Source organism: Polypterus senegalus, chromosome 14 (assembly GCF_016835505.1).
Source record: "Polypterus senegalus isolate Bchr_013 chromosome 14, ASM1683550v1, whole genome shotgun sequence".
NCBI classification, from domain to species: Eukaryota; Metazoa; Chordata; class Cladistia; order Polypteriformes; family Polypteridae; genus Polypterus; species Polypterus senegalus.
Genome location: NC_053167.1, coordinates 17,896,072 through 17,921,730, shown reverse-complemented (window position 1 = coordinate 17,921,730; position 25,659 = coordinate 17,896,072). Strand labels below are relative to the sequence as shown.

The 25,659-nt window shown below is 35.8% G+C and overlaps 1 protein-coding gene across 1 annotated transcript in view; it reads right to left on the bottom strand.

Annotated features, from left to right (window-relative positions):
• Positions 1-975: 975 nt before the first annotated feature.
• Positions 976-25,659, bottom strand: part of zfp64 (zinc finger protein 64 homolog (mouse)) — a 42,426-nt gene continuing 17,742 nt past the window's right edge. Inside the window, exons 4-6 of the mRNA XM_039734822.1 lie at positions 22,266-22,328; positions 5,885-6,136; positions 976-3,102 (exon numbers count right to left, since the gene is read on the bottom strand). Of these exons, the coding sequence (XP_039590756.1) occupies positions 1,796-3,102; positions 5,885-6,136; positions 22,266-22,328 (1,622 nt within the window). The 3' untranslated portion in view covers positions 976-1,795. The remainder of the gene's footprint in view (positions 3,103-5,884; positions 6,137-22,265; positions 22,329-25,659) is intronic.

The following is a 25,659-nucleotide window of genomic DNA, read 5'->3' as shown; positions in this document are numbered from 1 at the left end:
TCCAAAAATCAAATAAATAATCTTATTTAAATGGTTAAGAGCTAATGGAACATTGTCTGGGGATATAACAGCCATTTTGTTCCTTCTTTTCAGAGGATTACATATGAGACATTCTTTTCATACACTATGCATACATGCAGCAAACTATCAGCAAGTGTAATACATATGAATTTTCACAAATGTCAGCAAAATCCATGAAAACAAAAGTTTTTATGAGGCTAATGAAGAGCTAGGTACTGCCTCAAACAAATATAGTAAATAAAACAAAAATACAATTAGCAGAACAACAACCAAAGAATCAGCCTTTACTTTAAATTACACTTTTCATACCTAGTCCTGTCAGAAAGCTCTAAATAATGACATTACTGGTTTGGTTGTTAGATATTCCTCTATACTGATTATAATTGACTAGACTGATTATCTTTTTTTTGTCAAACATGTTTTAATCAATTTAATATCAAAACTAGGCTACTTACAGTGATTTCTGTGGCCTGATCCTGCTTACAGAAGTGTGGAACAGTTCTGTTTTGTCTGCGTATTCAAGCAACACATTCTTAAATGAATGATCTTGTTTGTTGTTGAAATAATAATACTATCTATTAAAACTACAAACAATACAGACATGAGCTGATTCTTGATTAGCAATGTGCAGTAAAAAGTAGGTATATATACGTAGTTTCAATTCAGAGAAAAATACTGTAGATTGTTAGATCTGTCACTTTTAAAATTCTTTTGATGCAACAGAGCAGCTTTGCAATAGCATGAAAAAAGGAAAGCAAACTGTATTTTTAATGTTTCTTAAATGAAAACTGGGTTTTTGGTATTTGCAAGCTATACCATGACTCAATAACAAATGGCTGAGGAGAAAACACCTTCAGTGGACACCTGCGGCTATCATTTTTCTCAAAAAGAAACTGGTTATGGCAACAGTATCACTTGTTTAGACACGTTGGAGTGAGTGCCACATACTAATAATTCAAATACAATATAATGTTATTTAATTCATCTGCACAGGGTTGTAGCATACAAAGTATAAGCAAAGTAATACAAAAGCTTTAATCATTTAAAAAATCATGTATTAATTTCGGTAATATGCCTTTTATTTACTCTGAAGGTGTTTTTGTAGACAAGCAGGACAGAGAGATCCCGCAAATGTTTCTGTGGTTCTGTCAGTGTTACTACTATATGTACCGGTAGAAATGCATCAATACAAGTCAAGGGCTGTTTTGGGATTTGTACTTACATAATATATATGTTCATTCTTACAAAAACCAGAATGTATGTGAAATGTACTGCACATTGAAGCCATTTTTTGCATGGGCATTACATTTTGCATATAAAGTTTACAGAAACACTATTAAATGAAGGACAATCTTTCTAGTAAAATATATTTTTCTTGGCAACATATACAAAATAGATATCAGTTTGAAATGTTTTTTTATACCTTTGTATTTCCAGACTATGCATCATTTTGAACTGCATGGGACAAAAAGACTTGGCAATTAAATATACAATGCAATATAATTCTCATAAAAACAACATAAATTATTATTTTTTGTTTTTCTGTAAAATGAATAAAACCAGTCTTTAATTCTCTGACATACTAATACTTCAGTTTCCATTTTTGGTACAGCTAATATCTAGGTTATTCTCTACATTGTACATGGCTGAGGTGCAAATACGTTTGGTTAATCCTCTAACTTTATAGAAGTGCAACCTTTTGGGGGGTTTGCAGCTTATCTTGAGCAGACTTGAAATGTGTGGCTAGCAAGACTAGCACCCAGAGGTTGTCTTACTACTGATACTGATACAAAGGGACCATGATGTTGCTGTATTCCTCTGCCACGGGGCCACTGTGGACAACAACAGTCTGTTTTGAAGTCAACACTTGAGGAGCAGATGATGAAATGATTGATGGAGTTGTGATAGTGGATGATGATACAGAAACACTGGGGCTTCCTTCAGTTACAACTGTAACCTCAGTCCCTCCTTCCTGGATCAGTGCATTTAAGCCTTCAAGATCAGAGCATGTTGTGATAAAGGTTGGGTTGCTACCAGAGTCCTGAGAGGTAACAGAGGCTGTCTGAATCAAAGCTTGGTGTAAAGAATCACTTGCCCCTGGAGTGATGTGTGTAAGCAGGACTGTTTGGTGACCCACCGAGTTCACTTCACTGCGGGGAGCCATATGCGACACAGGTGATATCATACTAACCTGCTGTACAATCTGTGTACCATTCACTTGTTTACTGTGGTCCTGGTTATCTGTGCTTAAGGAGTCTGTGCTATGCTGGTGTTCACTGGTAGTGGACTGTAGAAAAGTATTTTCATGACCTAGTTGATGGCCAACAATGATTTTGAGATGTCCATCACTGTAAGAAGAAACCTGGTTGGACTGGAGGGGAACCTGAAGTTGATTTAGATGAGAAGGAGAACTGGGCTGATCCCCATGATGTAGCTGGAGCTGCAGAACTGCTAGAGTATTGCTTGGTATTACCCGTAAATCCCGGTGCTGTTTCCTGTGACTTCTCAATGAATCTTCTCGGACAAATGATGCTTCACAAAGGTCACATTGAAAAGCTTTTGCTGCATCAAGTTTGGCTCGATAACGAGTACTGCCCTGCTTGGGGCAGTCTTCTGCTTTCCGACCTTTGCCTTGACTTCGAACTTTAACTTTATCCGAGTGAAACTTTTTCTTGTGCATAATAAGATTGCTACGTTGCTTTGTATCAAAATTGCATGAATCACATTTGAAAGGTCGGTCCTCTGAATGTATCCTCTCATGTACTTTCAGGGCCCCTTTGTTGGAACATGAGTAACTACATTTGGAACATTTAAATGGTTGTCCTTGTTGATGCTCTCTTGCATGCTGTCGGAGGGCAGTCTTATTTCCACACTGAAAGTCACAGTTGTTACACTTAAATGTGTCCTCTGAGCTGTGTTTCAGTTGTACGTGTGATTTCAAATTTCCTTTCATTGCACATCTATATTCACAGTATTCACATTTATAAGGCTTCTCCCCAGAGTGGATGCGAATGTGTCTTTTTAGATCAGAGTTAATTTTGAATTTTGCTTCACAAAGATGACACTGAAAAGGAGCATCTCCTATATGATAAAAACAAACATAATTAAAATCCCAATTTTATATTCTTGTTACCACACAAACAAGCCATACCTGACTGCACATATAAAACCATAGCTATTATGACAATTGCAATATATACTATTGTTTCCTTCCAGGATGAAAATTCTTTCTTATAAAAAAACCTTAAATGTTATATTTTTTTCTAGTTCTGCTTATAATTAAAGGCAGATCAAGTCTTCTCATATGCTTTAACACTTGTCTAATCTTAGAATGAGTCTACATTCAATAAGACTATCTTTACATTGTGAATACATGGCACCTGATAGATGTGTTTTAATTCTTTACAAAGTGCATACCAGGTCTATTAAATAACAAGACTGTGTTTCTATCTCTTAAACAAAGCAGTGAGAACCAATTCTGAGCACTTGCCATTCAGGTTTAAACCTGTCCAAACCCGCATGACAAGCGACAGCACTCTCTGCTGTTTAGTTGATGGTCAGTCACCGTTTCATGCAGTTGTGTTTCCCCTCATGCGCTGGAATCCTGCTAAGTTTAAAAGTGGATCAATGTGTCCATTTGAAATTTTTAGTAAAATCGAGCAAAACACCAACGTAATGTTTTCAAATGCTTACTGAGGCTTACTGGGAAGACTGCATGTCTCGTGCACTTGTGTGTTTTTCCTAAATTGAAATCGGTGTGTAAAAAGCCACCTTCTGAGTCAATGGATGCAGTAAAGAAGTAAAGAAGAAAACATTTGAGGTCTTGAAACAGCTGACAGAAACTGGTCTGCTCCACGCCTTCGACCAGTGGAAGCTAAGACTGCACTGGTGTGTAACTGCGAATGGGGACAAGCATTAGAATTGTTATATAGATAAAAGGGAGTTATTGCATCAGTCTCGTTATTTAATAGACAGACCTCGTATTTCAATTAATAATGTGCCAAAATAGGGCTAAAACAATAAATTATCACAAATGCTTTAGTTCCTAAGCAGGTTAAAAAGTCAAAAAACACAAACTTCCCATTAGCTGTTGCCATCTAGTGGATAACCACATAAATTTTTGCTTTTGATGGCAATAACTTTGGAAAATGGTGTTATAAATCGATGGTCTGTAGTTATGGCGTCATAAAAAGGTATAAAGCCACCGATGCTTTAAAAGAAAGATTTGTTGCAAGGTTAATACTTTGGTGACAATGAAAGTGATCATGATAATGACAAACAATGTGGATGTGGAATCTTTAGGCTCTGGGGCATTTCTTCATCATAATACATCACAACTGTCAGGCCAGCACTATATGGTCATTCTGCCGCCCACTGAGTGCACCAAGTACCAAATGTATTGTGTGAAACAAGCAGAAACAGCGCAAAGAAAACACATTATGTTTGCAGCACATGTGCTTCTAAGCTTACACTCTGCATGGTGCCATGGTACAAGTCATATTGCTGGTAAAAATAAAATGCCATATATGCTCATGTATAAGTCAGGTCTTGAAACAAAAATGAAAAAAATGATCATAAAATCAGACCCCGACTTATACGTCCATTCAAAAATGCGACACTTAAATTTTTTTTTTTACATCTTCTTGTCTCCTCCAGTCTTGCATCAGTTTCTCAGATGCATTGAATTTTGTAGCAACAGTGCAGTTACCAATTTCTTTCGCTGCTTCAATAACTTTTAATTTAAAACCAGCTTCATATTTTCTTCTGACTGAACACTCCATCGTAGATAAGGGATGCTCTTGCAATAAAGGTGTACGAGGGTGTGAGATACAAAAAAACACAAAACAGTGCAAACTTGCTTTGGAATGGTTTGCATATTGCCGTGTGATCACGTAGGCGAGAGAGAGAGAGAGACAGGTCAGGAGCACACACTGATACAGTGCATTGCCGCACCCATATAGAAAAAAGAAGCAGTGTGCTCCGTGGTTACTCTCTCAGGTAGGCTTTAGCATATCATAATCCCTTGAACTAACAACATTTTCCGCATTCAACTTATATGACCGAAATTATAAAATACCAGAAATTATACTGTAAAATCAAGTCCCGACTTATCCACGAGTATATATGGTAATTAACATTTTCTTTATAATTTGAATTGAATTTGTTTACATTTTCAGAGTTTTGACATAGTTACTGTTGATGTTAAAACCGTTGCATTTGAATAAATTTGTTTACATTTTTTACAAGTTTTGATTAAGTTCATTACTTATCATAAATGCATAGAGGAATAGAATGCAGTGTCCTGGTAATAAATAGTCCAGCAGTCAATGTTCTTAAGAATATTTCAGAAAAAGAAATGGAGTAGAGAGTAGAGATTAACAGAGTTGAAAGTTATTTTTCAAAAGCAAGCATGGAAAACTTGAACAGAATGCTTGAAATTAACAGTTGTGGTACTTCTTACAATAAAAACAGGACATTCATATGCATCATTTTGCTATCATTTGGTTTAAGGATTTTATTTTTGATCTACTGTTCCTAAATTGTAAATTTCCTCAATGAAAACAGCATAGCATGTTGACACCGAGAACATACTGTCAAAGTTGAACAGACAAAGCTGCAATGCAAAATGAAACTTAGTTAAAGCTGGATATTTAAACTATTAAAGAAAATACAGTTTTTCAGCATTTAATTATTTTAAGCACTTTACCAAGATTGCACATGTATGCCCATGCATTCAACGGCTCTTATCCAAACAAATTTCATTTCAAATTATACACTACTAAAATACAAAAAAATGATTTTACACATTAGTTCAAAAAATTGTTGTAGAACTCAATTAGTCATGGAGGCAACATTGGCTTACCAGTGTGAGAGCGCAGATGAACAGTTAGCTGGCTGGAGTTTCGACTTGCATAGGGGCATATCTGACACTTAAAAGGCCGCTCATCATAATGAATCCTAAGATGCTTTTTTAAGCTGCTACTGTCAGCCGCAGCATAATTGCAATATTTGCACTTGTGAGGCTTTTCTCCTGTGTGTGAGCGACTGTGCATTGTCAATTTATCCTTTCGGCTGAAACGTTTGCTGCATACATCACATACAAAGGGCTTCTCTCCTAGATAAATTTAGAAGAAAAAGATTAGACTTGTACATCATTTCAATTTTCAATGACAGCTGACATTTTTAAAACAAACAAAATTTAACTTTAACATAATGTAACAGAGACAAAATCAACATTGGTACTAATAAAAACAGTATTTTTTTTCAAATGGTATATTTTGTCATTCCTACGGATTCAAATTAGAATAGTTAATAGTACAATTCATTATCAAATAGCTATTCAGCAACACTAATTAAAAATTTAACCAGATCTTAAAATATAGTATACTATCTTATATCTACAAATTAAGTCTGCCCAAGACAACTCACTGGCATAACATCTCACTACTATAACTGTGGAAGAGAATCCACCAAACTAGCTTCTTTCTTCATGTCTAAAAAAAGTCCTAACCTATACACCAGTATTAGTTACACTTTATGACTTACTCAATTTATTTATATAATACTTCTTAAAACATACCACAAAGAATATAAAATCTCTCTTGGTGACCTTTGCCATCTCATAATCTCTAAGCTATCACTAAAAATTGAACATAAAAAGGCACTATGGAAAAGTGAAAAGGCAGGCTTTAAGGGATCTTGGATAACAGTTTCATATATGCTAAGCAAAGATGACAGGCAATTGCAGGAGTTGAAAATTAATAGGTTAGTTAATTAGTAGCATAGTTTTGAAGAAAAGACAGTACTATGACGAATGCTGCAAGTACAGTCAGCCTAGGGGTGAACTGTTCAATGAGATTGGTCTGTGCTAAAGTAGAAGAACCACTTTGAACATTAAAAGACTTAATAATAATTTACACTAAAACACCATTGAAAAGTGAAATACTCCTGCATCAGAGTAGGACATATTTAGTAACTAGGCTGACCCGCCTTTTAAGTTGACCACTTCTTAAGGCAATTCAATATGTAGATCAATTTGATATTTTATACAAACTCATTAATTTGGTTATATTACATTTGAGCGGTATTACTTTAATACTCGTAGTTTCTGTTATTTTTGTGATGAAATTTAAACTTTTTTTCTATATTAAGGTCGCCCTTTTGAACCCCCCTGATATTTACTACGCAGTGAGGCATTTGTACTCCATCAACATTAACTATTTCCAGAGACATAATTTTGTCTACTTTTCCAGTGCATCGCGCACAAAAGCAAGGGAACGATGGGAGCACCAGAACTCTGCTCACATCATGTCGCTTCGTACCGCAAGCTGCAAGTAGTAAGTCTGTGATAAGCGGAATACCGCTACGCTTTCCACTCACGGGACGGAAGGACAATCCCGACCGCTTTTATATAGTAAGAAAGAAGAAGAAGATTTCACACAGTCTGGAGTAGAAAATCATCTTTTACTTGAAAAAACGAAACTACAAATCCCATCGTGCATTGCAAAATGGACGGAGCGTGTGTGAAACCTGCGTAGCACTCACGGGACGGAAGGACAATCCCGACCGCTTTTATATAGAAGGATATTTTGTAGGTGACAAAAAGATGATGTGACTGCTACATAAATAAAATTCTGAAAAATCCAGGTGCCATGGAATATGCTTCTAAGGTTGCTGCCAGTTAAGAATGAAAACTAGAGAAAAGGAGTCAAACTTTGAGAGTTGAAATAGTAAAGGGCAAAAAAAAAAAAAACAGGGTGCAAATTCAAACTCAAGCATTAAGACTCTTAAAGAGTACAGATTCACTGTACTGAAAATAATATTTACTTTATTAAGATACTGCACACAACTTGTGCAGTCAGAATACCTAAAACCTAGGCAGGCATTGGGGACATGAGTAAGACAATTAAACAATTTTTCTTTGTGTAATGCTTTGATCATAGCCTTTTTATTTTGATTGTGGCACAACATGGTTACATTACAGCAGTGATATTTATATCTTTTCTTTTGCATAATATAAAAGGAATCTGATTTGTTAAAAGTAAGTAATAGCTACTATTTTATACCCCAAATTTTGTTTAAGGATGGACCTGGGATGGATTGGTAAATAAACAACTGACAAAGAGCTCAGCCAAAGCATGGAACACCAAGTTCTGGGTCATCATGGCTTAACTGGACAGCAATGATGATAATGGCAGTGTGGCTGAGTGTGTTAATTCTAGCCCTGCTATTACTTTGTAATGCCTATTCACTTACAGTCTCGCTTTAGTATCTTCACCTTCGTCTCAACTGCTTTGCAGCCACTTTAAAAATTTCAAACTGCCTTTGACTGCATTCAGCAGCCCCTCTCTGTTCTCTGTCTTAGCCTGCCTTTTCTTTGCATTCTGCAATTAAAAAGTAACAAAATACAATATTTAAGACTTTATCTCAATGATATAATCATTACACAGAACCAATGTAATTCTTGCACAAATATTTAATATTAGAGATTCTATCACAGCCCTATAAGCATTGTTATGTTTACTGAAAGAATAATATTAATCATTAACACAGGTTGATAGCAAAATATATTATAGAAAATATGCTTTTATGGAGAAAATCTCGAACCATTTAAATTTATCGACAACATTACTTACAAAATAGTGGAAAAATAGGAAGTTTACTTGCTTTAAGGATTGAACATATACATACACAGAAATAAGATTTTTGTTTAGGAATATATTTAATGTTTACCTCATTACTTTTGTGAAAGCTACACTGTAATAAATAGTGGCAAAATTTAAAATGATCTTATAAATTGCTTATTGGAGTAAAACATTTCATATAAATATAAACTAAACTGGTAAATAATAAATACTGCACTGTTAAAGTTTATTTATGATTTTTCATTAACACAAGTTTATGCTTAATTATACATAATATCAAAAGTCATGTACTTCTGTTGCACGTGACTGCCAAGGAACACCAATAAACAGACCACAAAAATAAATAGTGAGTTTCGTTTTGGAAAATAAATATTAAGGAGATAAATAAACATGTTAACCATATAGGCTACATAGTGGTCAAAGTGAAAATCACGTGTCAGTATAGTTGTAGCAGCAGTACAATATCGAGATTAGGCTGATGACAATATTGTCCAATTTCAGGATTGGATGGAGTTTTACAACTTTTGTATAATCTGAATGAAAAACCCATGATTGTAAATATGTTCAATGGCAATTGTCTGCGGTGGGCTGGCACCCTGCCCGGGGTTTGTTTCCTGCCTTGCGCCCTGTGTTAGCTGGGATTGGCTGCAGCAGACCCCCATGATCCTGTAGTTAGGATATAGCTGGTTGGATAATGGATGGATGGATGGATGCAAATTGTACAAGGACCAAAAAATATTTCCTTTATATTAGATGGTATAATAGCACTATCTCATCATAGCCATTTCTGAAAAAATACCATTCTCTACCAGACAGCAGTAGAATTTCACATGAACTATGTTATTTTTCATCACAAACTCCAATAAAAAATATTTTCGCCAGGCTGCCAAACAAAACAAAAGTTACAAGAATTAATAAAATATACATTTGGTTTAAATTGGTTACTCACAGAAGAAAGCTGAGAAAGAGACACAGGGAGACCCTCTTAATCCCTTTCAATCACCTTCAACCATATTCCCTAAGTCAGGTTAGGGAAAACTGATGAGTGGCACAGGGCTATATAGCTCACTAACATTAAACTTTCTAGTCTAAGTACCTAGTGGAGATCTGTAAAAGTATGGTTGTAATGGCTGACCAACCAGCCTGGAACGGCAGCTACTCCACCAAGACCAGTGGCCTGGCAAAATGAGGAACTGTTAGATAATAAGCAAACAATATATAAAATAGTGATGTTTATCTATATGAATAGTAAAAAAACAAACAACAGAACAATTTATAATCTCATTCCCCCCAAAACAACACATAACCCCAATTGTGAATGGTGCTACACAATAATTAAAACTGAATCAATAAACAAACCGCACAAACCCTCCCTTGTCCCTACACTGAACATGAAACAAGTATGACACACAGAAAACAAGAAACACACATAAATCCAAAAGATTAAACAGAGGATGAATAATGAATATGAACCATGTCTGGTTGGGAATTGTCCTACAGCAATTATAATATAAATGAAATTGATGGATTGCTCCTTTCCCAAATGACCAAAAACAGTCTCACTGTATTGTCCTTGGCGTATCAATATGATCTAGAATCCTGGGGTCTATATAGGGATGGTGAAATCATTAAATGTCCGGTGTTGAAAGCAGCAAACAGTGGAAAGGTACAAGATGATCCATTCTGGAGTTTTAGTTTTGACCTTTCCTTTTTGTGAAGTGTTGGTGTTGTAAACGACTCTCTATTTTTTCTTCTCTTTTGTCTTCTTATTTAAGTAGAAATAACCCAGATGAAATTGATGTAATGACAAGAAAAATACCACAAGGAGTCACGGTTCCACAGCATTATCCTTCCCCCCCTTGTTTCCAGGGGAAATATTTAAACAGACACAGAATATATATAAACGGGACAACGCAATAAACAATGCAACTCACTACAAAACACAGTTAAGACACACCCATCCTATGTGGCCTGAAGACCTGGGGCCTCATGTATAAACGGTGCGTACGCACAGAAATGTTGCGTAAGAACTTTTCCAGGTTCAAATCGCGATGTATAAAACCTACACTTGGCGTAAAGCCACGCACTTTTCCACGGTACCTCATGCCTTGTCGTACGCAAGTTCTCCGCTCAGTTTTGCAAACTGGCGGCACCCAGCGTCAAAGCAATGGTACTGTTCTTGTGTGATTACTCATTATTTTCATGACGCGGCTTTATAAATACACTGAAACTAACCGCATATTGTTTATTAGTGTAATGCATCTGATTGTAATTAACTCGTAACAATATAATGGTCCAGGGAACAGCCATAGTATTCCAAATACCATAACTGCTTTAGCGTTGTTACTCTCACTTCTCCTTCTTCTTCTTCTTCTTTCAGCTCCTCCCGTTAGGAGTTGCCACAGCGGATCATCTTTTTCCATATTACTCTCACTGCACGACTTGGAGTATTGATATCACTGTATCTGAGTGTGAATCACAGCAGCAGCTGATCGGAAAGAGAATTATCGGTATACAGTTTTAAGGACACGCTGTCTCAGCCACTGCAAAACGTTTTAAAGCCTTTTCTGTACAGACCTCGCGGTTCAGAAACAGTTTAATCCCAAGAACTTTAAATGCACTCAATCAATTGCTCCTTGTAGAACGGTTTGTACTTATAAGTACAATCACCTCACTGTAAACTTGCACTAGTTATAATATCTCACAACCTGGGCCACTTTATAAAGTGCGTATTTACATATGATGACGATATCATTTTTAAGGTGAAATGCAGCAAAATATGTTTGTTAAATTATACACATAAAACTTTAACTTCATTTAAATAATCTATATTCTTCACTGGGATTGTCGTGAAGGATAGAATAATTAAACATGTACTACGAAGATATTTCAATGTTCTTTAAACGTTTTGAAGAATCGGCGCTAAGCTTACAGATGGCTTAACGTCTATTACAGAGCTGATTGTATGGTGATCGGTTACTTGGGGAAAGAAAAGCAAGGACTCTTGGGGCACGCTAATATATATTGAATATAAAACAGAAAGAGAAAATAACAACACAGCTAAAAACGCAGCGACAAATTTCGACAAAAGATAAATGCTTGTCATGAGCACGAGGCTCATGAAACACATGTTTAATAATGTGCTTTATCTCCTATCATCATGAAAATGACATCACGTATACATCTCAGTATTTTAGTTATTCAGAGAGCTGTAATATCACGAATGTAATGGAGTCTGTGTCCAGTTGGAGGAAGAGAGCCAGTTTAAGAAGCAAGTAGTGATTGACACACATAGATCACATACGAGTAGAAGATCAAATACAAAACAAAGCATTTAACGTGCTACTTTAATTACGATGTGATTTGAGAAACTGGTTGATTAAACGATTTTAAGATGAAGTTTATAATGTTCTACTAAATGACAAAATAAACTACGTGATTAAAGTGGAAATGTCGAGATTGAAGTTGACATTTCGTGCATTTTCCCCACCGTTTGCCTTTTTTCTCTGTACCCTAATAAACTTTCATATGACACTCAGACAGTGGGCTTACAACTCTTCTTTTCACGGCAACTTTGATATGTGACTTCTTTTTTATTTCCGCACTGTGCGATTTTGTGAATGTGAGCTTTCAAGTTTCTCCAACACGCTATGTCACTCGATCAACTTCCTTTTGTTGATTATACCACGGTTTATTTGAACAAATAGTATGTTTTTCCTTTTCCTCCACTTGGTATTCGCTGAAATTCTTATATTTTCCCCGTGCTTTTCCCATTGTCTTTTCACAGAAGGCTGCGCTTAAGGGCGATTTATATTGATTTGCATATTCAAATAGGCGTAATTCTGGGAGGATTTGGGGCGTTACATAATGCGCGTGCACAAGCATTAGTTTTCACGCTGATCGGGATTTAAGTAACGGAAGAACGTGGAAGTTGGAGTACGCACAGATTCCTGCATCTGGATTTTTCTGTGCGTAAACACATTTCGGCTTTTGTGCTTACGCCATGTTATAGTGCGAGTTCTACGCACGGCGTTATACATGAGGCCCCTGGTGAACCAAGGTTTTGTTCTTTAACTATACTCACCCATTAATGGGCCCCCACACCCAGCAATCCTTGGAATTTTAAAAATGAAACTTACGCATTTTAAAATCTTTCTCTTATTTACTAAAGTATTAAGCTGAATCATTATTAAAAGCAATTAAGTAATAAGTAAACAAAATAAAATAAACTAGTTTAGTTCTTATCAAATCAGTCAATAGGAAAATATACTTCTAGTCCCACAACATACAAAGAATAAGTTAAATGTTTCTCTCTCATAGTACTTATCTCTGTAAAGAATGTCTTCTTTAATTATACAGTATCTTCCTCTTTAGTCACACAACAATTCCATACCAATGATGTATTCCTTTGTTGTTAATAAAACACTTCCACAATCCTGCGCTTTTCCTCACATCATTTTTTTCGATAGAAGTATATTTTTTACAACTTTTGTTTATGTTTAGCTGATTCAAATCATACCCTTTTCTGTTCTTTATCTTCTTAAGTAAAAGGGAAGTGGAGGGGGACATCTAGGGGGAGCACAGTTAGTATTTTTTTTTTTAAATTATTACTCATCCCGAGAGAATTCAAGTATATTACACAGAAGCACAAACAAGCATGAGCAGCAAACAAAGGACTCAGAAAGAAATGGAAAAGGAATAAGATAAGGCAGCAAGCTCTATCAAAGTCTAAACCAGCCTCAAGTTCACGGTAAGGCCTCCCAGAGACTGACCTGGAACAGATGTGCAAAGGTACAGACCTGCCAGGAATTGACGCTGCAGCATCAGCTCTACCCGAGAGTGTTAGTAGTGGGAGGGGAAACTGCAAGCAAGGAGGGCAAAGAGTATTTGTCGATTCCAGGATGACTGTTGGAACCGAGCATGGCAACTGTCAACTACAGCTAATACCCCCTGTGAGTATGCCGCACTCTTAATTCTGCCTACGGAGTGTGGAGAAGATCAAAACGCACTGTCCAAGCTGAAGGTAATGATTGCTGCACTCTGTGGGGATATAAATGATATAAAGAAGGACAATAGAATATAAAGAAAGAAATAAAGGGCATAAATGAGAAAAATGAGAAAGAGTTTCAGGATATAAAAGACCTGGAGATATGTTTAAGTAATAAGTTTATTACAAACTTTACAGAAATGTTACAAAAAATTGATGAAAAAATACAGGAAAATACAAGTAAGTTTGAGAGAAAAATTAACAGTACTTGCTGCTCAGCTTGAAGATGTTAAGCAAACATTTACGACTTTTATTGAAACAATCGAAAAATCAACTTCTGCCATGGATAAAAAAGCAACGGCTGACAAACTGGCTGCGCTGGAAGATAGATATAGAATAAACAAAATCAGAATTGAAGGTCTTCCTGAAAAATAGGAAAGTCCAAACCCAGTGAAATTCATAGCTGAACTGTTCTCTAAAATAACTGGAAAGGACTTTAAATTGGACATTGAGATCTCAACAGCCTACTGCATATGTGGATCAAATGCCTCCAAGCCAAAAAGCCTGATTGTTCATTTTGACAAACTATAGGCCAAAGAAAACTTGATGTCTCTTCTCAAATTGAAAGAGAAGATTATATTTGAAAATAACTATATTAGAATTTTTCCAGATTTCTCCCCTGAAACAGCTGCTAAACACACCACATTCTACAGCATTATACTGTACAGCGCCTACATAGAGCCGAAATCAGATACAGCTTTTTATACCCTGCCAAACTGAAAGTGGTTATTAAAAATCAGTTTTACATTTCAGCTATCCAGATGAAGCAGATAAAGAGCTAAGAAGAATGATCCTGACATTCTTTTGAAACATGATCATGAGTCACACCATGTTCTGGCAGGGCGAAGAAGATTCTATTTGAAGCTTGCAAACTGGACAATTTCTAATGCGGTGTTTACTGTAACCATAGATTATATTTTATTTCCTTTTTGCCCCCCCCCTTTTTAAGCTTCAATTATTATATTGATATCTTTTTCATAATTATATGTACATTTTGGCTACCACAGTGTAACCACCTATTTACAGGTTTTTTTTTATTATTTTGTGTCAGCTATTATATTGATATTTCTTCCATTACAAAGTCTCCAGCTATTGACCTTTTGTTAAACTTTAATTATTATATTGAAATTTCTTTGATCAATTATATGTACACTTTAGGTTCCACAAAGTAACCAGCTATTTAAAGCTTTTTTTTTGTAAACATCATACCCTTGGTTTATTATATTGGCAATGTTTAAGATCATATCCTAGGTTTATTGTATTTGGACTGTATCATCGCAAGATATCGGTTTTAACCTTTTCTACATTTCAGCTGGGGGGTTGATTTTATTCTGGACATGCTTTGTCTCTTGGCATGATAGAAGACTGGGACTTTGCGAAGTGTGGTTTGCAGAGGCAAAAATGAGGGGGATGGGGGGTAGAGAGCAATGCTATTCCTTATTTATCACTTCTATCCCAACAAATGTAAATGTCTACATAACAATAGGCTCCATAGCCATAACAACTGGCAATAATATGAAATCTGTGTCAAAGCTATCATATGTAAAATGTACTATGTTAACCTAAGACTACAAAATGTCAACAAAAGTTCAGTTCACTGTCTCTATGTCCAAATAGTGAATGTTGTGAGCTGGAATGTCAAGGAAAGAACTCTCCCACTTAACAAGTCTAAATGCCAAGACAGTATTTTTACAGGAGACTCACTTATAAAGTAAGGACCAAAGCAAAGAGAATGGACTGTCCAAATTTTTCACTCCAGCTATTCAAAGAAAACTAGGGGTATGAAAATCTTAATACACAGAATGATTCTTTTGAAGTGTCAGATGTAATATCAGATTCTGAAGGCCGATATGTCATGGTGACAGGCAATTTATCTAATACTAAAATGGTTTTGATTAATATCTATGCACCTGACATGGATGACAGTGATTTCTTTCAAAATGTATTTGCATCTATCCCTAATGTGAACACTTATAAAATTATAATGGCCGGAGACTTTGTGTTTTAAATCCAGACCTAAATAGATCCTCAGCTACAGTGGTGATAACATCTAATACTGAAAAGATAATCGCACCGTTTGCAACAGATCATAACTTATCAGACCAATTGAGTTTTTTTTAAATCCTAACCTAAGAGCACACTCCTTCTCACCCGTACATCATTGTTACTGCAGAATCAATTATTTCCTCATAGACAACAATTTTTGCCCACTATTAAATCTTGTAAGTACGACGCTATTGTTATCTCTGACCATGCCCCTCTGATCATGGAACTTACATTACTGCGTCCTACACATTCATCTCAAAGCTGGTGTCTTAAACCCTGTCATTAGCTGATAAGAACTGTAAAAAATACATATCCAAGCAAACTGATTACTATCATGAGAGAAATGCATCCTCAGAGGTCTTAACAGGTATATTCTGAGAAACTGAAGGCATTTTTAAGAGGACAGATTATTTCATATCTTTCTCACAAAAGTAAATTAGAAACTAAGAAGGTGTCTTAATCAGCAAAATTACCAGAGCAGATTTAGAAAACGCTAGGTCTCCAAATAAGGCACTTGATTAGAAGAATTTAAAATCTTAACTACTAAAGAAAGTCTGCAAGGCAATAACAGAAATCACCAACAGAGATAAAATTATTGACCATAAAAATATAACATACATATTTAGAGAGTACTATAAGTCCTTATATTCTGCTCAGTTTAAAGAAGATAAAACAGAATCTAATGAGTTTTTTTTATTTATTACAGATACCACTGCTACATAATCTTAGTGCTGTGAAACTGGATAAGTCATAATCTTAGTGCTGTGAAACTGGATAAGTGTTTTTCACTTCAAAGTGGGAAAGCAGAAGGCCCTGATGGCTACCCAGTGTAATTTTATAAACAATTTTCAAATAAGTTAGCTCCACTATTTTCAGCAATATTTAGCTAAAGACAACAAAATTCTACCTCAAACTCTTCATCAAGCATTATTTGCCTTCTTTCCTAAGAAAAATAAGGACTTACTACAATGTGCATCATACAGATCAATCTCACTTCTGAACAATGATGTTAAAATACTCACCAAAGTTCAAGCCACAAGTATTAAGAAAGTGCTTCCTTCTGTAATATCACAAGACCAAACCAGATTTATTACAGGCCGAAACTCTCTCAAACATATACAGTATTTAATGTCCGGGATAAAAAACACTTAAGACTTGTACATAGATAATGTTTTTGCATCCTACGAACAATTACACTTCAAATTAGTTATTCTACAACTTTCAAGTTAGAAACTTTGCTAAACAGAACCTTCCCGATTTTTCTCACCTCCCACCTACTTCTGTTCCAGAAGAAATATTGAACAGTCTTGAAGACTCATCAGATAGTATCTCTGCAATTTACAAAAACATTGTAAAGTCCCTTTCTTTCAGAGATCCTAGAGCACACTGGGTAAAGGGTCATAAGACTGGGTACAGTAAGCTGACCTAGGAAAAATTAGCAGTTTCTATAGGAAGGCATCTATTTGACACAGGAAAGATGACCTTTCCTTCTTTAGGGTCTATCTGACAAGTGAAAAAAATAAGAACAGATGGCTCATTAGCGTAATAAAATAAAATGCTTAAGTAAACAACATTATGTTTTTTTCTTTGTAAATAAGGGGAAGGGGGAGGAAAAAGAAATGATAAAAAGCCAATAGAAAAAATTTAACTTTGCTCTTCTGCCTTGCAATGTAGAATCCAGGTACTCATCTGTGACTGAAAAATCTAATTGTTTCAACTATTCCTGTCTTCCTCAGGATTTTCTTTCGCAGTGTGCAACAAATTAACAACATTTTGGACAAAAATCTTTGCATGTCTATCAGACAGCCTTGGTGTCACAATCACTCCTAACCTGTTAACAGCTGTATGCCAGACATGCTTAAAGATTAGAAAGGCAAACTGTAATTACCTAAACCTCACTACTAGCACATAGACATATCTTGTTTAACTGGAAGAATCCCAGCCCACCACTTTCGAGTCAGTGTTTAAATGAGGTACTGTACTACTTTGAAATTGGAAAAAAAATTCTCAAATTCTCACTAAGACAACATGTTCAAAAGTTTTTAAAATATTGCAAGATCTAATCAATAACATCTGAGAATAAACTTCCATTGTCATTGCTACTTTTAAAGATTAGCTTTGGTTGTTGACTCTCCTCTTTCGAGTGGGGATTGAATTTGTTAATTTTGACTTGAACGCATGGAATATCATCTGATTCTAATTAAAATCAATTAAAAAAGAGTAGATTTATTGGAAAAAAACTACTATATGCAACTAAACATTTATTTAAAACTCAAGCAACAGATAATTAAAGCTTTAAAATACACTTGTACTATTAATTACAGTTTAATTAGTAATTTCTAATAATTTTTGCATAAATTATTTTTAATTTCCTAAGCATTTTTCAGATAAACTTTATATAGCATTTCTTTTCAATTTTAAAATAAAAACTTTGGGGGAAAAAAAACAACTTTTTTTTTGTCTGTTGCGGTTTCACTCTTAACATAATAGGCAATTCAAACATATTACCAAATGCTTCACTATGACCTTCTGATTTGGTTTTATTTTTGAATAGATTATTAATTTTACTGAATCTGGGTATTGAGAATTATATTTTCTCTATAACTTGGACTGCAATAATATCTTAAATCTGACCCAAAGTACAAATAACTTCAAAATTGGTAGCTAGCAGACACAGTGGAATATCTATGTTGACAAAGAAACCAAGTATCTACAGAAACCCCATGCAGGTATGAAATAAAAGTGCAGGCGCTACAAAGACAGTGAGTAGGATTAATCTAAACTTGGGACTTTCAATTCATAAGACAGCAGTGCAGTGCAAAAGTTTGAAATGTAAAATAAACTGAATTAAAATAAAAATTCTGCATTAATCAAGTATCAACTAAGGATCCAATCATGTAGACAATCAGAAAGCATTTGATAAGGTGCAACATGAGAAGTAGGACATCAAATTAAAAGAATTGGGAATTGGAATTTGGGGATTTGTTTGTAGATGGATGCAAAATTGGCTCAGACACACAAAGTAGAGCAGGGGTTCTCAAACTCGGTCCTGCAGCCACAGGGGTCCCCCAGGACTGAGTTTGAGAACCCCTGAAGTAGAGGGTTATGGTGCAAGGAACCTTAACAGATTTGGCTGATGTCATTGCTAGGGCTGCTGTTATTTTACTACATATAAATGATTTTGATAGGAATATAAGTAACAAGTTGGTTATGTTTGAAAATGATACCAAGCTAGGTTGAATTTACAGATAATCTTGAATCCGTTGAATCATTATAGAGGGACTTGGACAAAATACAGGCTTAGACAGATTTGTGGCAGATGAAATTTAAAATAAGTAAATGTAAAGTATTACATGCAGGAAGTAAATTGTTAGGTTTGAATATAAAATGGGATGTCTGAAAATAGAAATGTTCACCTTATAAGAAGGATTTAGGAGTCAAGTCATAGTGGACACAATGTCATCTTCTGACAGACAGTGTTCAAAAGCCATTAAGAATGCCAAAAGAAAGTTAGGTTATATAACACAATGTTTAGTCCAAGTAGGTTATGTTGGAGTTTTATAATGCATGGGTGAGGCCTAATCTGGAGTACTGCATACAGTTTTGGTCTCCAGGCTACAAAAAAGAGAAGAGAAGAGTGACTAGGCTGATTCCATGGCTATAGGGAATGAATTATGAGGATAGATTAAAACAGCTGATCCTTTTCAGTTTAAGCAAAAGAAGAATAATAGGAGACATGATTGAAGCGTTTAAAATTATGAAAGGAATTGAGACTATTATTTTAAAATGAGTTCAACAAGAGCATGGGGACACAGTTGGAAACTTGTTAAGGTTTAATTTCGTACAAACATTAGGAAGTTTTTCTTTACACAGAGAACCATAGACACATGGAATAAGTTACCAAGTAGTGTGGTAGACAGTAGGACTTTAGACGATGCTATAAGATACTAGTCAGCACTGTCATACTCAAGTAAGTAACTTAAAAATCACTGTGAAATCGGCATTCATAAAATTCTTAACTCCTAGATACTACTCAAGATTCAAATACTGCCTAAAAGAAATAGAATGAACAATTTATATAAATTCTTGTGACTTTGTTTTTGAAAAGTAGAATGGCAATTCAAATGAATGGTCTACATAATTAACAGTGTTGATTGGTGAATTTTGCCAAAACGTTCTTCGCAGAGAATATGCTGTGTTTGATGGTGGCCCACCTCAACAAATATTTTCCTAAAAATTTCCCAGTGCAACTGGCTTAGGCAAAAAGTTTTTTTCCCGAGTACCTCATGATGCTCTGTGAGGCCAACATGACAACATGGAGCTGTAGTAGCCATGTGCAGAACTTTCATGCATGCCGACTGTAAGATTGTTGCCAATTTTGCCATCACTTACACAATGAAACAAAAACAAAATGCTGTTTTATCTACTAAGATGCACTGAAAAGGCCACCAAATACTGTGAACAGTGTGGGTCATTTAAACTTAAAAAGGTAAAAAATGTATCCTGAAGTTACAAAGGTTGATAAACACTGCTACATTCCATGTGTGTTTAAAAAAACGTGCTGTATTACCAGTTCTGCCAGGGATATACAACACTGTTCACTCTGCCCTAGCAACAAAGCACCACATGGCTAATTATGTATGCAAATTAGTCATGCGCTCAACAAGATCTTAAAACAAGACTTAAATGAATTCTGTGAAAGACTCCACAAATATAATTTATTAGGTTTAGATTCCAATCTCTGCATTTGAAAAGCAATGCAAAACTCACAAGTACCTAATTTATAAAGTTCAATCTGATTAGTTCAGTATAGAAATTACAGTAATACATATGGCTTCCCCTTAAAGAAAGAGAATATACACAGATATTGTAGAGTAACCTAAAAACACATGTAACTTTTTCATATTTGATCCCTTTTGGTCTGTTCATGCTGATAATTTCTGAAGATACAAAGCTGGCAGATTTGTTTTTATTGCATCAGCAAAACATATTCGTATTTCATTTATTCAGAAAAACACTACTCAGTTTCTGCCAAACGAAATACATTTTCCTAAAAACGCTGCTACTGATTTATAACAAACTCTAAAACTTCACCATACTTCTCTAAACTACCTACACGATATACACCCGTATCAACAACATGAGATCTTCAGGTTACAGTATCATAATATTATGTGTTTATATTAATAATTATATTATTCTAGGTAAATGCTCATTCAGCTTTAAGGCAACTCCTCTAGAACTTTCTTTTTCTGTCTTTTTAAAGAAGATTAATCTAGCTAGACTTTCAAATGCATGCTCAGTAGCTATATTTCCACTCCAGCTTTTAAGATGTCCTTCCTTCATTTACAATTTTAAACAATCACTCAAATTCACTGCTGCAATACTAATGCTGCCCTACTGTATACCAGTGCTTTATTTAAGCACTTAACCCAAAATTTAATGCTCTACCGTGTAGATTGACTATCTTAATCAATTGTACTTTACAGCTTAATTCTGAAATTGTGTTTGATTTGAAAAGCCCATTTTGATGGCGTCTGTTGTTATCATATATTCAAAATACTTCTCATCACCTAGCACTATTTGTCTGTACAAATAGTGTACATATTCATATTTCTTATTATATCACTGTTAGGATTTGCAGTTTTGATTATCATGAGTGGCGCAGTGGTACGCTTCCCGGGTCCACCCTGCGTGGAGTTTGAATGTTCTTCCCATGTCTGCGTGGGTTTCCTCCCACAGTCCAAAGACATGCAGGTTAGGTGGATTGGTGATTCTAAATTGGCCTTGGTGTGTGGGTGTGTTTGTGTGTGTCCTGCGGTGGGTTGGCACCCTGCCCAGAATTGGTTCCTGCCTTGTGCCCTGTGTTGGCTGGGATTGGCTCCAACAGACCCCCCCCGTGACCCTGTGTTCGGATTCAGCGGGTTGGAAAATGGATGGATGGATTATCATGAGTACTGACTAGTAATACAGTATATTTTCATAAATCTTTCTGGTAAGAATATTGTGGGATGATGCACATTTTGTAAGTTTAAAATGTCACAACAATAAATGCTATTTGTTCTAAACTGAAAATAAAAAGAAGTGATGGTGTTAACCTGTAATAGAAGCTAAAGGGGAATATTTAGTGTATGAGAAATGCTGATTTCAGATCAGCCATTCATCATTTTTCTGTTTGGAACTTAATTATTGTTGAAGAGAATTTTTAAATCTAAAATAGCAATTTTCATGTCCTAATTAATTTAGGGGTGCATCCTGGAAAATCATCACTTCTAATTTTTCATCAATATTTTTCTGCTACCCTCAACTATAATGTCTGCTCTAAGCGCAAAATTGCAAGCATGTCTCTGGACTGGGGTGTGGATGCACAAGTCAAAAACACACCAAAATCTTAACCTTCAGATTAAGTAAACCCATTTCAGGAAACGTTACCATTAAAAATGAAGTCTGAGGACATGTGGTTGAGTACAATGTGACAAAGAATGAAATATTACTAAAATACAAACCTGTGTGTGTCTTTAAATGTCTTTCCATATCCTTCTGTCCATAGTGAGTTTTAAAGGAACAACCTAAAAATAATTATATTAAAACCTTTAGAATAAAAAATATACTAGATTTCTTATAAAACATTTTATGTTAAATATAATCTCAAAGAATGAAACATTAATGGTATACATAAACATAATTACTAATGTCAACATAAGCATAAAAATGGTATTTTTATAGCTCAATATTGTATCTTATCTTTTAAACAAAAGAGAAAACAAGTGAAAATATATAAACAAAATGTGTAGTAACAGAAATCAATGTTAAGGCCTAACGTCAAAAAAACAAAAGACCAAGTAAGATCTGATTCCTCTTGTAATGTTCTTTCCATTTTAACAAAAAACAGAAATACTTAATACAGGAAACGTATGATTATTTAAATAGCAGACAACTATACCTGGTATTTATTAATAAAATTGTATGTTGCTTCTTCTATTATGTCTGTTCTATTATTAATTAACTACTTCAATGAAGTGAAAAAAATGGGTAAAAATCACTTCAAAAAACCTCAAGTTATTATGCCAGCACTGTACTCTATACATCCTAAAAAAACCTATAATACATTTTTGAGGTATTTGAAACCTTTAATCAATGAGCTTAAACCTACAGAAATAATTAAGATAGTCTCTTTTGGTGGTAACAAAGAGATGTGAACAAGGGAACTGTACAGAGAATTACAAAGGACAAAAGCAGTGATAAGCAATATCCATGGGACACTAAACACTACTGGCAATGGTATGATATGTCATGATAGTGAGGAGAAAGGGAACATTGAGGTTATTGGTAGATGCATGGGAGGCAGGCACTGTGGCATAGTGGTTAAGGATTTGGACTTCAAACCCAGCTTTAAATCTCACTAATGGTACTGTGTGGCTATCAGCACCTCACTTCACATGCATGTGGTCCAACTGGAAAAACAAAAAGAAAATGTAACGAACTGTATCTCGATTGTTGTAAGTTACCTGTTATAAAGGCGTCGGCTTAATAATAGCAGTAGGAGGGAACCACTACATGGGAGGAAAAAGGTGGCGACTGGGAGAAACACTGTGCTCTCTCCTTGACACCAAAGAAAAGGAAACTTAAAATTTAAGCATGTCATCTTCCCCCAACTTTTAGAGACTGTATTGCAGATGAGGTAAAGCTGGTGGATGCTATACTGGTCCAGAAAAGGATGTGTGGGTCTAACAGACAGCCAGAAGATTGTTTTGGAAGTTTACTGGAACAAAGATAGCAGCAGCTACTGCAGGGTGCATTATGATAATTTCCCTAACACAGTTACAGAGTCAATCTTGAACACAAGGGTAGAAGTGACCTGGGAATGGGATTAAAGCCATCTTGGGGCCAGAGGACATCCTATCCTATCCAAAGGACATCCTATGTCACCCAGATGAGACAAAACATGCCTATGCCAGAATGGGTACACTGGCATCCTGGTCGGGCTGGACCCAGGAATAATACCTGGTTGGGAGGCCAGCATAATAGAAGGACTAGGAAAGATGAACACTTGTGAATATCCTTTTCCCATATACACTGGGTTGCTGTGCCCTTGGATTAAAATTCCCACACGAATGCCCATAGGGCATGCTAGAACCTGTAGTCCCAAAATTCAGCCTTGTTGGGTCTAGTGTGGGCCACCAGGAGGAGTTGAGGGGATTAATAATCCCTACTTTACGGGACTTCTGAATAACTCAGAAATGTTTATGTCAGGTTATACCTTAGAACCGGAAGTACTTCCAGGTCCAAGATAAAAGTAACCACCATGCCACATTCAGGCAGTCAGATTCGGGTGGAAGTGGACTAAGATAGCCTGGGAGATAAGGAGGAGGAGAAAAGAAAGAAAGTGTGGAAAAGTTTTGGAAGCTTTTATAGAAGGTAGTATGAAAATAAACAGTCTTTATTAACTGGGACTTGTGTCTGTGTGGTTGTGCCTATAGTTTGGGGCTCTCTGGGGCTCCCTGGTGGTTCACAACATAAAGTTCTTAAAGGCGCTACCCCCTCCCAGCTTAGGGCAGGTTTAACACTAGAATTACCAAAGCCTATGAAAAAACACGTAGATACATCCCACCTTTTTAACAGTAGAATTACCAGAGCCTAAGAAAAAACTCGTAAATCTGTCCCACCTTAAATACGTTTGAACCTCTCTGTCAGTGTCTTTTGTCCTGTAAACGTCCCGATTAAGACAAGCAGCCTGCTATACTATCCCCCACCGTGGCAGAATGTTCACTAAGTTCTCCCAGCTAATGCCTTGTTTGATTATTTGGGAGTGAACTGTTGGAGTTTTAGAGTGGAAATAATAGATCGTTATTTGGAACACATGCATTTCATGTGTGTTCCGTTTCTACAGTAATCTGTGAAAACTCATTGTCAAAACAGAAACTTTTTCATATTTTAGTAATAAATGTTACAAAATGTGGGCATAAAATATAGAATGTGTGAAGCCTGAAGTCCAAAGATCAAATAAACACTTTCACAAAAGGTTGAAGGACGATACAACAGCTTCCGTGGCGTAGCGGTAAGATTTGCTGACTTGTAATCAAGGGATTTGCTGTTTTCAGGAGTGAGCTGCTCTTATTGTTAATATTATGCAGTACACATACATATTGTTTGCGTCTGTAACAGACCATGTACATCTATAGTACGGTACTTGTAAAAGTTACCTTTTTTTCACTTTAATTCTCTCACTCACGATCACGATACATACTACTGCCCTAGGGATCTGACACTGTTAGTTTTTATTTGAAACTGGGAATAACTGTAGATGTGAGTAGTGTTTTGAGGAAATGGAACTTGACATTCTCTAATCTGGAGGGAATGAATGAACAGTGTCAGATCGGGTGTGAATTTACGCTGGTGCTGTTACTTAGAGTCAGACCAGGAGAGGCGGGAGGTGTTACAGTGTGATCGTGATTGAGAGTATAAAACTGAAAAAAGCTAACTTTTACAAGTACCATCAATTTATACCCAATGTCCCATATATTTGTCTCTTTCTTTATTTTCTTTGTGCTGCATCGACATCATGCACCAGAAGGCGTAAGCTTATTCACTGCAGCAGGATTAACGCACATGTATTGTGCAAGGCATGCAAGAGGCCGCTGTGAAAATAAGAGTGTTCATGGCTCATATTGCAGAGGAACTTCGTCGTTGCATCTTACTAGAAAAGGAGATGGATAATGAAAAGGAGGATGCAACATTGACAAGCTTCTGTTCCAAGACAGCCGCATCCCCAGGAAAGAAAAGTGAGTCAGTGTCAAGTGCCCTTTCAATGTAATAAAAACCAAAGCATAGACAAAAGTGTGTGCACTGCAACAGGTACACACATCGTAAATGTAGGAAAGACGGTTCTTGCAGCACCCT